The 17,984-nt window shown below is 41.3% G+C and overlaps 1 protein-coding gene across 1 annotated transcript in view; it reads left to right on the plus strand.

Moving 5' to 3' along the window:
- Positions 1-17,984, plus strand: part of LOC146861795 (uncharacterized) — a 1,106,394-nt gene that overhangs the window by 792,801 nt on the left and 295,609 nt on the right. The window contains exon 8 of the mRNA XM_085643037.1: positions 4,784-4,889. Within this exon, the coding sequence (XP_085499163.1) occupies positions 4,784-4,889 (106 nt within the window). The remainder of the gene's footprint in view (positions 1-4,783; positions 4,890-17,984) is intronic.

A 17,984-nucleotide genomic window follows, 5' to 3' on the forward strand; every position in this document is an offset into this window, starting at 1 on the left:
ATAAGCCCTGTACATTTGGTGGCCTCCGGCCACCAAAAGCACAGGGGGTGGGGTAAGTGTGGATAGTGTTTTTTTTTTTTTTTTTTTTTTACCGTACGCTTACGGTAAGCGTACGGTAAGCGTACTCGGCAAAATTGCCGAAAAAAAAATAAAACCGTTTTTGCTCTTGGGGGATGTTTGGGGACTCCCTCAACATGACTGTGTGGGAGGGAGTTGTCAAAAATGCCCCGTAACATGTTTTTGGGCATCAAGTTTGAGAAATAACTCTCAATGCGAGAGACAAAATGGCGGACGCCGCTTCCTGGTTTCGGCCGATTCGAATGTTTACTAAGATCTAAGAGCCAATCAGAATCGCGCTCGCGCACGCCACCGTACGCTTACGGTAAGCGTACGGTAAGCGTACGGTAAGCGTACCGTAAGCAGGCTCAGATATATATATTGATTTAAAGGCTATTTTCTCAGAATCTACTGAACAGATTTACACCAAACCTACAAAAGGCACTTCCTTGACCTAGGGACTACCTCTCTGCAAAATTTCTAGTAATTCTGTTCAGCCGTTCGGGCTGTAGCTCGTTCTAAAGGTCCTATGGAAAAATGCATGGGAAAAACGCGTTTTGGGACCCCCCTTTTATCTCAGCCCCCGCTTGACGAATCCCCCCGAGACTTTCAGGGTAGGAGCGGAGCGTAGCGCCCCACCTATTTTGAGAAATTCGCGAGGATTCATCGACCGGCGCCAAAGTTATTCAAAATAGAATGTTGAGGTTTTCCTATGGAAAAGGGGTCCTAACTATAACTACCTACTGGCGACCGCCAGTAGGTAATATATCTCCCAAACAAACAGTCAAATAAGACGATCACTCAGGGGGTAAATCCAATGATAGATGTAATATCGTTTCGACTGTCTTGCTCACAAAAAAAAAAAAAAATATATATATATATATATATATATATAATATCATTTTAAGTACACGGTGAATTAAGCATTACTGTGGTCTGTGGCAGGGACAAGGTCTAGTGAGTATCACATTCTCTCCCGTCCTCCTCTTCACACCAATTTCTTCCGCAGTCTTCTGCTCTTTTTCATCTTTCTGAAACACTCAATATGCATATCTCACACCTCATCTCTTTCTTTCAAGCAGCTGTTTTGACTGTGTCCTGTACGTACTTCTTTACATCTCCTTCACTTCAACAATCCCTCCTACACACATACAATGCACTCACTCATCTGTAAGCACTGCTTTTTATTTATCTTTTGCCCTGTCAATATTTTGACGGCTGTGTACCTCCTTCATACACTTTTGCATGTAGACTCCTGACCATTGCTCTGTGCGCTCTGCAGGGTGGTCATGTATTGAATGAGCATGTATTCCAAACCCCTTTATGAGCTACTGACAAGCTCTGTGAGAAATTTGCACTGTGTTCTGCCTGAATTCCACAGCTTTCAATTGTAGCCCACTCACAACCAGAACTCACACAGCTACACAGGAAGGACTATTTTCACACTACACACTAAACATGAGTAACATGTTGAATGAAAAAACTTTAGAACCATACTATCCTGGAAAAAGCAAATACTCCTAAGGAAAGCAAGTGTGAGTAAAACATGTAATGTGAAGAAGGAACAACATCACTGTTCCCAGGCAGAGAGAGCAGGGTCTGTTTCTGTGGCTGAGGCTGTCACCGGTCGTGGGGCACCAGGGGTGGGGTAGCTGCCACCACCTAGTGAGATGAATGAAAATGGGTGACAGCTGATTCATCGATCAGAACACTAGCCTTATTACCTGTACTCCTCCTGCAGGATACGCCAAATACGGCGGATTTCCTGCTGCTATAGAAACAACTTAAGTTCTATAAATTAGAGGTTAAGATTGGCTAGACATGCCAGGAAGTGTGATGGGTATGGTAGTATAGCATGACTGGGAAACAGAGTGCACTGTAAATGGCACTCAATTGAGACTTGGTATGCACCTGTGCAAAATGACCGTTGGCTTGCATTTTTTCTTTTTCCTCTGGTGACATGACAGTCTGAATGTTTGAACTGCAGGGTCCCTGAACCAAAACTCTTTACTATGTGGTCATCTATAACTTCTCCCATGAAAAATAATTCCTTGCATTACTCTACACCTACCCCCGCTCTTATTGGCTGTGTGGGTTTGGATATCACCTGGAAACCTAAGATCTTTGATGTGCCCATTTTATATTGGCATGTGAGAGGTCAACATAAACAATGCTTGATCCAGTTGATATATATGTTCTTCCTGGCCCTAAACTGCTCTCATTATTTAACTGTGCTTTGTGCACCATATCCACCAACCACTGAATCATTGATAGATGCATTAATTGGACACCAACGGCTAGATGTACAAAAAGTAGGAATTCTGATTTCCAAATTGCAATTCTTACTGAATGACAATTTGGAAATTACAATTCGTTATGTAAGAAAACCTACAACTACTAATTAGTCATTCCTAGTGGGATGCACATCCACCTACCTCATGAATATTAATGATGTAGGTCGCAATTTGCGACCCATTAGGAGTTGCAGCCATCACATGGATGATGGCCTGCTGAGTTCAGCAGACCACCATATCTGTGATTGCATTTTTTTCTAAATGCAGCCCGTTTTCCTTAAAGGAAAACGGAATGTGTTTAAAAAAAAAAAAAAAAAATTGCTGTTTCATTTTTTAAGTGTATGCACTCCCTGGGACCACTTCCTGCTCGTAATTCTTTTTTTCTAGCACTCTCCATTTGCGTATGGGTAACCATCACTTTTAAAATGGTGGTAAGGTATTATTGTTTTGTGACCAGAATTCAGCCACAAACAGTAATACATATCATACTGATTCAGTATTGTGATGGAGCACCCAAAGCCTACCCTTCCACATACCTAATTGTGCAAATTGCGAGCTACCGTATAGTATTTTGCATTCTGTACATTAGAGCAATCATTTTTCTGGCCGCAAATGACCCAATTCTGTGAATGGGGCCTTTTTCAACCAGAAAAATGCTTTCTACATCTGGCCCCAAGACTTTTGAATCTTGTTTTGTTCTTTGGGCTTGGATGAACCCCTGTTTCAGTTTGTTGAGTGTATGTTTGAAGTTACTTTTTTGAAGACCGTAATTGCAGAGGTCCATACTCATTGATTTGACTAGCCTTTTATCCAGGACCACCAGGAAGCTAGAGTATACTGTAGTCATATGGCATCAAACAAAATACAGTGTATACCGTTAACAAGACAATTAGTTAAAAAAAAAGAAATATGATAGGAGCTGAAGACTTCTGAGCTGCAACCAAATATTTCCCCATTGGTTCAGATTAGGCAGAGGGCCACAGAGGCTCCCCTGAGCTAATCACAATGTTGCAATGCAGCATTGTGATTGGTCCGAGTGTCGTTGTTCAGCACTCAGATCAGGACAGGGAGCCTGTGCATATTCCCTAACAGGCTGTCCATTACAGCCTGGTGGGGAATATGCAAAGTGTGTATGACTGCTTGGCTGGCCAAAACGGCTGGCCAAGCAGTCATGTGCACTCAGAACCTTATTATGATGAGGTCTGGAAAGCCTCGGACCACAGGTCAGAGGCTCTCTGAGCCTTATCACGGGTTCAGTTCTTACTGCCTAATTACAATCTAGATGGTCGGAATTGAATCCGGCCTGTCATTCCGACTGGATTCTGATGGAATCAAGGAGCCTGTTGGCCAGTCAGAGACCTGCCTGCAATCCCTACGAGTGGCATTTCCACCGTAGGAATTGCGATGCTCGGTTTCAGACAGGCTTTCCATTCTGAGCTTTCCGACATGGAAAGCCTGTCGGAAAGTGAGTTTGGGGAACCCTAGCAGGGCCCCTTTCTCCTTGTAGCCTCCTGCTGGAGGGCTGAGGGAGCACCCATGGTGCCCCTTTTTAATCCCTGCATCATGTGGCAGGCACCTTGAGGTGTGCATCCACTCCTCCTCCCTGAGCCACCCACCCCACCGTAACCCAGCCCAGCAGCAACCAAAAAACATAAAATGATAATAAGGTTCGGTTCTTATCATTTTATTTTTCCCTCTTTTACTGCTCTAAAATCAGTGGGACAACGCTCCTCTGCCTTAGTGTAGGATCCACCACTGTTATCAGTTGTATTGCACTAGCAATTGAGATCCTGAGACACCAGCGGTAAACAATATCCCAACCATATATAAGGCCCAGTAATCACTAACAGCTACAAGACCAAAAAATATCCTCAAAATGGACGCGACCACTTGTCTGTGTCAACGAACACTTTGAATAGATTTCAGGATTACAATACTGCCCTTATTTAAAGTAGCGTGCCATCTGAGAGCTCCTTATTCCTCTGTGCCATTTTCTGCATCATCTTTGAAGCAGTCACCGTAAAGTATGATGGCCTCAGCATTTGAAACTTAGAACTGAAGCTAGCACCCGCGTGTGATGCCACCAGGGCCCAAATGGTGGTCTAATAGAGGCCACCTGCAGTGCAGGCTGTTGGTGCCCTCTTATGAAGAAATGCCACATATTCAGAACCACGTTCGTGTGGTCAGTATTTTCGCACACAATGTTATACTAACTTGTGTTTGACATTGCTGTTTTGATTGAGTTGTGAAACAAGTCCCCAAAAAGGCTATATCAATGTCCTTATGCTTCCAACGTTTGTGCTGCTTATTGACAAAATGTTTCTACTTACAGTATTTATGCAAAGCATGTATTTTTATTGTTAGAATGTTTGTTCTCAGGTACATACAAAACTCTTTGTTAATGTGTTTTTGTTTCACCAAATTCCACGTAGGCACTTAGCAAACATACAGCTTCCAAGGGCTTATCCTCCTCGGGGTTTTGCTGAGAGACCTGAAGACGCTGCCAGCAGAGCACGACGGCTACAACTTGAACGAAATGTTAGTGGCCTTTTTCATTTTGTATTGAAGAATCTTGTATTTGAAAAATCAATATAATGTAATTATTAATACTTGTTTTCATGTTTAATTGTTATTATACAGTTCTCTGCTAGATTTTGCATAAACGAGTTACAACTAGAAGAGACAATGTATCACAGAAAGACAGAGGAACATGTATATAGTCAACAGGTTGGGGTTTGGCTGTCTCAGCAAAATTCCTGTCCTTGCTTCTAGTTTCTGGTCTAAACATATTGCTGGCGCTTTTCATGTCAGAACTTTTATCCCTATTCAAACCTGGACAACATTGAAAATATAGAAAGACCCGCATAGGTTCCTACGCAACTCTGCTATCAATGCCCAAGTCTTCGGAAAAGATGGCAAGCTGCTTTTCAACATCTATTTCAATATTGCTTCAAGTTCCACAAACAAAATGTGAATCCCTGAAAGATCCTCTTCAATTCTTTGGCTATGTGATTTTAAACTAAGCGGTGAGTGCTGCTCCACAGAAGGTTAAGGATATTCGAAAAACTGTCCCACTGAAGAATCTGGCTGACATAAAGAATGAAGAAAAGTTTACAAAGACAATATAAAAAGCAACTGTGATAATGGGCATCCCTGTTGGGCAGCCCGTAAAAGGGGAAGTAAGAGGATTGAATACAATTTACAAATAGTGAGGCTGAAGGGGAGGAGTAGAGTATACTAAGATACGTTAAAATACCCAATTCAAAACCATACAATTTAAGCGCACGCATCATAAAATGCCAGTATACTCTGACCTTTTCTGCATCAAGTGTAATATTGGCCATGGGAACATTTCGGTGCAAGGTGCAGAATATCTAGGAAAGCTCTGGAATTGTCAGCCATATATCTACCTCATATAAACCTGTTTTGGTCAAGTCTGATCAAATCGGAGATAAACTGATTGAGCCAAAGGGCTAGTATTTTTGCAAAAATCTTGCAGTACACATTTATGAAAGATATGGGTCTGTAATAAGCACAAGAGAAAGGCTCTTCTTTTTTTATGATCAAGCAAAGCATAGCTTCTAAAGAAGTACCTCGGGCCTTGCTGTTGGAGAGAAAGTATTGATACAGAAAAGGCAAACTAGAAAGTAAGATGTGTGAGAAGAGTGAATAGAATTTGGCTGTAAAACCATACGATCTTGGGGCTTTATCTTTAGGTAATTTTGTAAGTTCTATCTTTAATTCCTAGATGGATAAATCTTAATTGAGTGAGGAAAAGTTCTGAGACTGTGGTGGAAGGGAGTCAAAGAAGGAGTCTAGAGCTTTGTCTAAAAGAGAGTGTTTTGGTGTGTATAAGGTGTGGGAAAAATCTGTAAAACATTTTAAGATTTGAAAATCCCTGAAATGTTTAACACCATTGTCATCTATAATGATAACTATTTTGGACTTTTGAGATTTGGCCTTGAGATAATTCACCAGCATCTTTACTGCTCTGTTAAGCCCTCCATAGAATTTAGGGTTGGTTTTTAATAACACACTAGAAGACTCTCCAGTCAATTTTTGGTTTAAAGCCAGATTAGCTTGGATATGATGCATTAGGATGTTATCCTTATTTAATGTATAATAGTCAGGCTCAAGTTGTTTGATAGCTGAGAATAAAAGTGAGGACGCGTTGAGAGCTTTAATCTTTTTGACTACAACATATTCAATGATATAACCTCTTGTCAGTACCTTGAAGGCAGCCCAAATAATACGAAATGGAAGATCAGGGGTAATGGTGGAGTCAAAATAGCCCTGCAAAATAATTAAAACTTTTCCACAAAAGTTTTGTCTTTCAAGAGGTTGTTGTTGAAGTGACATCTTTTTGATCCATCAGTTTTAGACAACATTTTATATCAACAAGTACTGGTGCATAGTCAGATATTAGTAGTGAGCCAAATTCGGCATGTGCTGGTGTGGAGAGTAAGTGTGGTGTAAGGAAAATATCATCTATTCTAGACTTGGGTTGATGCACAGGAGAGTAAAAGGTATGCGGTAGAGTTTCAGGGTTATAAACCCTCCAGGCATCTACCAGTCCCCTTAAGTGAATATTGTTTTACTTTTTTTTGCACTTTGTTGGAAACATACCTGGCAAGTGATTTCCTATCACTATAGGGATCCATCATTTGATTACAATCCTCCCTAACCAGGAAGTTTGTGTTAGTAAATGTCCGAAGAATGTTAGACATGTGTTCCCAAAATGTTATGTACACGCCAGTAGGGCCATATACATTAAGTGCAGAAAACTTTGCAAACTCCGGAAGTGGAGCGGATTTCACCACCCAGGGTTAATTAACAAGACAACCATTAAAGCAGAAATCGAATACGGCGTAATAGAAAAAGATGATGTGAAAATAGAATTAAAATGAGATGAGAGGTGAGGTGAGAAGGAAAGAAAGGGAGGTGAAGGGACAGAATCTGATGGCATAAGTGGAGATGGTAAGAAGACAAAGAAGCTTCATCCATTGTGAACAGAAAGACATGAAGTACCACAACAAAGTGATGGTGTGGTGGTGAAACACAAAAGAAAAGATCAACCACCAACACAGAGTCAGCTTAGAGCAGTCATTGAAACCCTTGGAGACATTTAAATAATCAGTAGATTTGGATAAAACAACAATTAAGAACATAAATAAAGACTACAAATTACTAAAAAATTAGGTATCCACCTGAACCTTTGATGGGAGTAAGAGGAGAGCTGTCCCAGCAAGGAATGCATGTATCGAGGGGGGAAGACTACCCCATCACACACCGTGGCACTTCTTCATGCGGATAAGCGCTACGCCGATCCACTGCAGTGTAGCCTCCTGAAACTTTGAGAGAGCCATGCCAGCAAGGAGTGCCTCAATCGAGGGGAAAAGAACACACCCCCTTCACCCACCACGGCCCTACTACACACACTATAAGTATGATGCTGGTCCATGGGCACGCCCGGGCAAAGCTGGAGCCAAGGGCAGGCCCATCCACACCCATCATCACCTGTAAGCGGCTGGACTGGTTCCCTCCTCGAAGCTGATGGATCCTGTGCATGGTAGAGTATTGATAAGAGTATGGGTAAAAGAAACAATAGGAAACCCTATTACCGGGAAGCACCATAAATACTCTTGGATCGTTCTTGAAAAGGGCTGCCAGTGTTTTAACAAAATAAATTGAGCTAACAGAGCAAAGCCTCTCTCTAGAGGAGGTAAGTAGTAGACCCCTGAATTTTGCAGCGTTAATGGGAAGAGAGGTTTTATCGACTAGACAGAGTAGCCTGCATTCAAGCCCTCATATTGATGATTTAACTCCTCCACTTGAACCCCCAGTTAGGATAAAACAGGGAGGCATTGAGAATAAGAAGGTTTTAAAGGAAAATAAGGAATATAAGGCTGCAAGTTCTGAAGTGATGTTAAGGGACAATACATTTACGGACGATTTATGTCAAAGATTGGAGCGTGCTTTTTATTCATTGTTACAACCATTAATGTGTAGATTAACAAAAATTGAGGAGTGTCTAACCTCCCTTATTAATGGTAATGGGTCTACCACTCAGGAGAGGGTACATGGATAATAATGGTTAATCAGGGGAAGGACGAGCAATGTGTGTTTCCTGCCACAGCCCTTTCAATGCCAGCTGTAGTGCAGTTAGATCAGAGGGTGGAATTGGGACGGTTTTCAACACACTTTACTAAATAGCGGTGAGGGCAGGGAGGGGTGGTGCAGTACCCAACCCCCACAAGCCGTCAGACAAAGGGAATTAGCAAGGCCGACTTCATTCTTCCATCTCTCGCAGTGGCCGGGTAATTCAGTTACAGATGGTATGTTAGAAAGGGTAACTGAGAGCATGGTAGGGAGTGGCAAACAGGGGATGAGGGAGGGAATGTGGGCACTCAGAGGAAACTACAGGGAAAAAGGAGACACAATTTCGACCTTGTCCCAACAGCATAACCATATGTTTTAAGCCTGGTGAACATTCCTGAACTGAGAGGGGCATAGATGGAGTCAACAGAGCAGCTCAGGGCTAAAAACCTTACATTGGTTGAACAGATACGCTAAGACGGGTTGTGCAATCAGTAGTCATATTTTAATGGCAAGGATAGGGGATTGGGTGTGTTTGGCACCCAAACAATAGGAGGTGATTGAATTTTGGTGAATTTCAGTACCACAGATTGGTAGGGGATTTACTCTTCAACTGACAGGCAGATGTTTGCCCTGCTTTTGAGATTTTTTTACAGACTACCTAAATTGACAGTTCCGGCGATTGAGTGGGGTTGATTTGCTTCCTCCTGATCCTTCCCCTAAGTAATACCAAGTCCGCTAGATTTGAAGAAAGCACAAATAATTGGTTTACCCCTTTGGAGGGCCTGGAGTCGTGAGATTGAATAGGCACTGCACATATGGGTATTCAAGAGAATACTCAACCTGCATTTAGGATTCAAAGGGTGGCAGAGAGGACGGAGAAGGTTACACCTAGGTTGAAAATTACCATATGGAACATCGAAGGTATAAGGCAGAAGCTGGGTAATCCTGATTGGGTAAAGTTAGTGATGAACCATGATATTTTATGTTTTTAGTAAACATACAAACTAGGTCCTATATTTATAGATGGTTTCTGTTCTTTTCAGACCCAAACAACACCTTCCTAGGTAGGGAGAGTGAGAGGAGGCACTGTAACCCTGATGGCCAACACATGTAGAATAAAGGTTTTAAAATTCCAGAACAAACCCCCCTATTTCCAGATTTTGCTATGCAAAGGCCTTAATGATTGGGTTTGAATTTTGATTAATTTCTATAATAATAATTTTGATGGTAATATGGCACAGGTGGTCAACCTGTTGGAAAAGGATAGTGATTCAATATGTGCAATACACCCTAACCGTCTTAATATTTTATGGGTAGGTGATTTTAATGTGCATGGCTGCAAAACGCTTTCTAGCTCTGTGTGGATTTGTTGATGGGGAGGGGGGAGGTAACTCCTCATTTTACCCATCATAAATATGGCAACACGCTCAACAGGCTTCTCATAACTAGGAATCTAGCCCAGCCAAAATTAACAGTATAAACACCCTTACAGGACAATTAGTAAAGATGTTTGGGTGTTTGGAGAGTGGTTCGAGAATTGATTACATTCTTGTGTCTGAAGACTTTTGTGATGAGGTCCTCCAAGTAGAAGTGAAACCTCTTAGATTCAGTGATCATGCTGCCCTTGTTTGCTTAATGAAATGTGGTGATAAGTACAAGCTTCTAGGGGGCAAGGCCCCGAAGCCAGTGTTAGCAAGGCGAAACACGTTTTTTTCTTAAGTCGGAGAAGGTTAATAAGGGAAAGTTTTTCTCATTGATATTAGCCCACAAGCAAACAGAGTTGTTGACCTGCTTAGATCCCAAAGCAGATTTGGTATGGTTGATGAGAGTTTTTGTTGGGGATTCTGTGTTATATCAAAAGTAACCTGGTAAGGCCCTGTTCCCCAGCTAGACACCAATAGTGCGCTGGTTCCGTGCCGCCTGCTCATAGTCCCAAAAAAACATCCATACTGCTCCTAGGATTCTCCCTCGAAATATGGGGTTAGTGCAGAGCATGCGTATACAATATAAGGAAGCACAAAGTGGACTATTAAGGTTTCTGAGCAAGCATACAAGAGGTTTCAATCAGCAGTAGTTACAAAAAATAGTCAGGACTTTTGTAAAGTGATAAATGCCCATTCCTTAAAAATAAGAGCGACCAACCTTAGATTTACATGTGAATAGAACCTAGGGGCAGCCTGGTATTTGATCTGGCAGAGGTGAGGAATGGGATGGACCAGTGTAGCTCCTCTAAGGCCCCCAACCCTGACGGGATCTCCATAGATTTATTTTTAGAACATCAAGAGCTCTGTGCACCATTACTGCCCAACATATTTAATGTTATAGGTAAGATGCGCCCACCAAATTCTTGGAAAAAACAATTATCCCCATACACAAAAAAGGGATAAAGCTTTGCTTCTTAATTATAGACCCATCTCACTGATAGATGGCACTGCCAAACAGATGGGGCGCCTATTTCTGAACAGGCCAGAGGAATGGTACGGGGAGCGGAATGTCTTGATAACTTCGCAGTATGGCTTCAAAAAGGGGAAAGGGACCATAGACCAATATGTCAATCTGAGTCTGATAATAGATAAACGGTGGCTAAGAATGGCCAAATATACATGGCCTTTATGGATCTCTCAACCACTTTTGATTGTGTCACCCGTTCTAAACTCTGGCCTGTTATGAAATCCATGGGTATGGATGAGACCATCATAGCCTTTATCTGTCAGATGTATTCTCAGGCATCTGCCTATGTTCAATATGGAAGTGAAGGGGGATGTACGAGGTCCTTTGAGATTAAGAGGGGCGTCAGACAGGGATGCGTCCTTGCCTCTTTTTTAATTTCAATTAATACTAATAGGGTGGAGGCCGCACTGACTGGATCTACTTCTGGCTTCCCCCGCCTTTATTCTGTCCCCTTACCAATTCTTTTACATGCAGAAGATGCTGTGTTAATTGCCAGAAACGGGAAAGAACTGCAGACACTTCTTGGTGCATACACTAGTTTTCTGAAGAGCCTAGATCTTCGAGTAAACAAAGGGAAAACTTTTGTGTCAGGGGTTGTCGGAAGAAAATGCCAGTTTTTCATATAGATACACGAAGGTTGTGCATACTTTCTCTTATCTAGGGATTCTCTTTAATAAAAAGCACACTTGGAATAATATGGTAGCTAATAGAGTCCTGTTTCTGGAAAAGAGTATTATGGCCATCTTTAGCTTTATTAAGAAACCCGGGACTAAACCTATCCCAGAAAAAAATAGTATATCATGCTAAAGCTGTATCTATTGCCACCTACGGGGCAAGGGGTCTAGGGAATGACTGAAATAGACTCCTTTCAGCGTATCTAGGATGGCTTCTACAAATGGGTCTTAGCTCTTCCTCATAACTGTACAAACTATAATTGCCACAATGAGCTCAACGCTCTATTTCCATATATTGTCCGTCTAGCGCCTATCTTACTGTGGCACTCCATTTGGAAAAGGGAGACGGTTAACCTGTACCAGAGTATTCTGATATCCTAAAATTGGACTGTGCAAAAAATATGGCGGTTGCATAACTTAAAATGGTCATTAAGGTCCCCCAGGGTTTACTGCAGTTATATGCTAATCTCCAAGTCGAGAATTATAGATTTTTTTTTATCAAAGGCTGCGAGCGAGAGAAGGGAGGCCAGTTGTATGAAATCTTCTGTGATGTTATATCAAATGTCTCTCCCCATCACACAGGATGTGCATTCTTATTCAGCCATAGTACTGAACCTCCAGTATTGTTTTATCTTAGTGAGGTTCTGCCTAAATTATATTCAGCTAATATTGGGTTATACAATTAACGTTTACACTGTAGGAGTTTTGTCATTATGCCCTTGTGATGGGATGTCTTCTCAAACAGATTTATCTAATTTTATTGTAGATTTTATCATGTGCAAAGAAAAAGATTCATCTTACCGCTCTTGCTTAAATACAACTTTAGGCAATGCCGGGGAGCTTTGTATTTTGTCCATCTACTTTCTGATCCTTTGTATGTTATTCCGTGACTGCATTTTTATGGTGTTACTTGAAGAGTCGGAGATCCCAAATTAATATATTCATTTGTGTTGGTTCATGAATTATTGTTATTAAGAATTTTATTGAAATAGATCAATGTTTTTTTAAACATATTTTTTAAGCTGGATGATTTTTTATGTAATGATTTATGATGTTATGTTTTTTATTTCTGTTTTTAAGCTTATTAATTAATGAAAATGTTATATACATTTTATGTACTTTATATGCAAAGAAATATAGCGAAGTAAAGAATTTTGACTGACTGTCTACAAAATAGGAAAAATTAGGAGCACTTAGTGTCAATTAAAAACAAAATGCAAAACAATAGGTCGAAGGAGGATAGACAAATGAATTAAACATCTGGGATGGGAGTGCTGACAAGACAGAAGACAGCTGAAGAAAAATAAAAAATAAGAGAAATAATTGAAGATAATGCATGTGAAAAAATAAAATATCTTTCATAACTATTACATACATTTAAACAGTAGCCAAACCTATGGCCAAATTGGCAAATATAGAGAACAGCAAGAAAAGAAAACATTTTCAGGATTTTCCGAGTTCCATATCTTCTCCCCTCGTTGGAATATGAAGTTCTTTATTTCTCTGGGGAGTCAAAGGAGAAGACCTTTCGTTCTAAGTAACTTTGAATAAACATGGATGTATTAGGCCATAACAGACATTCATGGAGAATAGGGTGGGACGGAATGACAGAAATTCTATACGGTCAACAAGCCATTGCACGAGCCACATCTTAAGAGAAGAAAACTTTCTGGTCAGACCAGAGCATCTGTTTAGTTTGTTTGTCTGCTGACTGTACTTTGAGCCCAACTATTTTTTTAATGTATATTTTCAGAAAGACGAGCATGTCCGGGCCCTCCGAAATCCCTGAATCCTGAGGTTGTTGCGTCTATTATGATTTTCTGGGTTTTCTGTTTGATGTTTTAGAAGGGAGATTTCTTTAGACATGACTTTAATCTTAGTTGCTGCATTCTGTACGTTACTTAGCCATTATTCTACCTCTGTCATCCGGGATTCAAGACTTAATTATTTCTCCTCTATCCTCTGGAGCGTAGTGTTGGTTTCCATACCAAATGTTTTTAAATGTTGCATTTCGTCCATTATATCTTCGAGCATTAGGGGCAGCGGAGTCTTCGTTGATGAGACTGCGTCTTTCTCATACCTTATGTTTTCAGTGTTTGTGCATTCCTTGCAGGTAAAATACATTGTTATTGATGAAGATGTAATATTTTGATTGGATGATTAAGAAGAGTCCATCTGTGTAAATGGAGGATGAAATTTGCAGGGCTCAAGTAGAAAAACATGTGTCGCGTATTAGTTGCCCAACATTTCAAAAGATCATCAGAAGCAGAGCTCACAGTCATATGCCACAGATAGTATTTGGAAAGGAGAACAGCGCAAGATGATTGAAAATGCCCACCTAAGATGAGTGGTGTCTGTGAGCTGAGTTACTTTAGAGATGCTTCATTTTGTCACCCAGATGTAAGGCCAATCCTGTATAGGCGTAAGTGAGCCATTAGCCTATACAGGAGTTAAATGCAAGTCTGTTTTAGATGAGCCCCCAAACAGAGCTCCAACACTTTTGGAGGAGTTGTTAATGAGGCATCGTATGTCAAGTGCAATTAAAAAATGGCAGCCATGACCGTTGAGAGCAAGGGGAATAGAGCAGGAGAGATAAAGTCACTTATAAACAGAAAAGCGGTCCAAAAATGATGAATTCCTGCTTCCCCTGCACTCACACAAGGCCGCCACTCACTGCATTTGAGAAGAAAGTCGGGCTGAGGCGAGGCTCCATAGAGTGTCTCCAAGGCTGTGAGGAGACTCAGGAGAAGGAAAACATTTCATGGATGGTGTAGCCACATCCCTCTGAAGAATCTGACTGATCTCCACAGTGTCATGGAATTGCTACTTACTGAAGCAGATTAATCCCCAACCTGGCCACCGTACTGGAAAAGCTGAGCAACCTGACAAAGGTCAAGATCTCCTGGCCTAGTCTTCTGTGCACAAAAAGCATATCATGGCATGAAGCATGCCACACTGTAAGATGCAGTCATGAAGTAATTTGACCCATCCAAGAACACAAAGCTAGTCTTCGATGCCAGTCCATGAGGTTTGGGGGTAACGCTGTTGAAGTAACAGTCTTATATTGTGTGAGTTTCAATCCACTTACACTGAAGCATAGTATTCCATGCGCAAGCAAGAGTCTTGGGATAAAATGGGTTTGTTTATACTGTCACCTGTATCTCTATGGACAAGAATTCTCAAAGGCCACTGTCCACAAATCATTGATAGATTTACATCAAGGGCCAGCCTGTCATCATACGATATGGAGAACGGACTCTGCAAATTAGCGGTATAGATTTCACATAACCTATCACCTAGATATCATCAATCAGGCAGACTACCCGCTCTTTAAAAAAGAATGAATGTCAATAAACAGAGAGCACTGAATAACATATGCCACTGGTGACTGCCGGTGCATGTCTGATGGCAATTAGCCTAAAGAAAATAGATGGAGCCACTCAAAATGATGACCTTCTCCAGGTAGAAAACAAGGCGGCAATTTCCTCATTGATGGACACCATCATTGTGAAACAGAGACAGAATTGGAAGTAGGGGTATTGTGGCTAGTTTGTCATGAGATTAGGGTCATATGGGATGGTATTGTTTTGCGGGATTGCAAAATAATAGTACTCAGATCTTGAACTGACAAAGTGGTACAGTTGGCACACAAAGGAAGCCAGTGCGGGATCAAACAAGATCGGGCTCAGGTAGAAAGTGTGGCTCCTAGGCCTTCATGAAATTACAGATGATTTATTTAGCAGCTAATAGCTCTGCTGGGTAAATGGTAATGCAGAGAAACTAGTGCCCATCATCACGGGAGAGTAATGTACAGACCCCCGACAAAAGTAATTTCTGCGTTCTGTTTGTTGAGTAGTTACCTAATACTACTGATGTACTCTTTTGCCAAATATCTAGTTGAGATAATAGCATCCTTGGCATTTGGGAAGATTAAACTAGAGAATGGAAAAATACTGTCTGCCTATAGTCTTCTACCTGCGTTGGAAACTGACAAAAGGCCCTGCATTCCATGAGAATGACTGCCCAGACTATTTACGATGCCTCAGTGTTGATGCTTAGAAAATCAACCCACAACATTGGCCCCAAGTCAGAAGAAAGGTGAAGAGCCTCATACTCATCCTAATGAAAGGACTAATGATAAGCTCTGACCAGTAGGCACACGCAGAGTGTGCCATTCAAAACTTCTTGAGGCTATAGGACAACGCCCTATGCTGCACCACTCCATGCACTTGTGTTTCCATGACGTTTGGCAGGCCTGTATGTGAAACAACTGTTGCTGTATCATGAGAACCAAAGTCACCTGCTGCAAAGGATACTGAGGGAGACATTTCTGGATGCCTTTTGGGAGTGGGCCGCGGAAGGTGGAAGCTATCAATGGATAATGATAATGGCACAACAAAGGAATGAGCAAGTGCCATGGAATATATTGGTGTTGAAGAGACATGCTTGTGGCAAGGAAACAACCAGCACAGATTCTGCACCAGTGGAGCAAAATGGCTAGAGAAAAATGACTGTTTGGGAATAGTATGGGGTTCGTGTGGACAAAATCAGCCTGACAGAAAGCAGTATACTGGAAGTCTCATTGTGCCATCAATCTAACATCATTTTCCAGGCCAAGACACACAGTAACTTGGTGATAGATTAAATAATCTGCAACTCCAGCCCATACATTTTCATTGGTTGCAGGACATTTTTTTGCAGTAGGAAAATTGTTAAGCTACAAGATACATTTTGCCGGACGTTCCAAACACTGTCAAGTCTGTTATGTTTCTGGTGTTATATCAGATGATCAAATGGAATCCGCACAGCCAAACAGGGAATGCCACAACAAGATTCTGTCAAACTATCTGTTCACCTTATTGAATACCTCCTTAGAGGCAAAAAGAGCTAAAAAAAACTTCTTCTTCAAAGGGACATAATTTGCAATCTAGAATGACAGGTGTGTACTCTGCTCCACCATACAAAGTGCCCTCCTTGAATCTGACTGACAGCCTGCAGTGCATGCATTTTCAGTCAGGTGAGCCTAACAACATATTGGTCAGTACTTTGTTAAAATATGTAGCCACTCCATTAGACAAACTTGTTGCACTAAGTTCGGGGGTGGGATATACCTGACTAGAGAAACATGTTGAAAAGTACATTTGCACAAACCATCTACCATAAATGATAGCTAAAAATGTTTTGTAAGAACCATATGTGAGCAAGCCTCCTAGGGAAATGAGGTCCAGGTGAACTTTTCTTGCAGAAACCAGTGGTACCATTACTGCCATCATGCTCACCCATAGGCGTCTTTAAATTTTGTCTCACCCTGTTTACATTACTGACATAGAGACATGCACAATGTTTCAACAAAACCTCTTTGCTAATGTGGATCTCCTGTTAACATATAAATTGCAGTACTCCACCCAAATTTCAGAGAAAATGGAATTTCCAGTTTGTAACCCAGAATTGCCGCATCTACTCACCAAGTCTCCATGTTTCCAATTAACAAAATATTTTGTATAGTTTAAACAAATCTTCCCTGTCAAAACCACTCATCTTGCTTTTAAATGAGCTGTCCATCACAAGAGTTTAAAGCACTGTCTTCTAGCTGCTACCTTATTGTCTGGTATGTGGTCCGTCGGCTGCGCTGCTGCCTCTGTTGCAGGAAACCAGGGTTTGAGCCTCGAGGTCGCGTCCACATCCTGTGATTCTGGGCAAATCACTTAATCTCCCCGTGCCTGAATGTGTAATGTAAATACCGTGCTATGTAAAGCGCTCCAATACCTTTGGGTCGAGTTCGTGCTATATAAATATGCAACAAAAAAAAAGAAAAATCCTAAACAAGCCTTTTGGCTCTTCTCACTTAGTCATTGTAGAATGTAAAGTACCTTTCCTCCCTTCTCAGGGATCCCCCCCCACTTTTCTCTCTCAATCTTTCCAGTATCATGTTTCTGAAATATATCTTCTTGGATAGTAAGGATTTGTTTTGCCTAAATTAATCAGGGATTACAATTGCCATTTACCACAGGAAGGGGAATAGTATTTGCCATATCAGCAAAAAGAGACTGTCATTACTGCTTTTTGAGAGGTTGCCTGCCAGATAATGAATCAATTTCCTTGCTATCGTAACGGAAAGTTTCAATTCTATTAAGGACTCGGAGGCGAGGATTATGCTTTACGTTCTCCACTTTATTAACAAGCAGCCATTTTAAAGAGCTTGTAAAAACAAACATTCCCATGAACCATAGGGAATGGAATAAAGTTTTGAACAATAGAGTAAGTAGTCCATGTACAGAGTGTCTGCGGGAATCCACCAATCACAGGGCCTCCAACACCTCATAGTCCTCTTTCAGCCTCTACTCCCCCTCTTTCGATGCTCTTGAACAGCCAGCCTGAACGCCTCAGGAATCCTGTTTGTTGGAGTCCC

This window comes from Triturus cristatus, chromosome 2_2 (genome assembly GCF_964204655.1).
Source record: "Triturus cristatus chromosome 2_2, aTriCri1.1, whole genome shotgun sequence".
Lineage (NCBI taxonomy): Eukaryota > Metazoa > Chordata > Amphibia > Caudata > Salamandridae > Triturus > Triturus cristatus.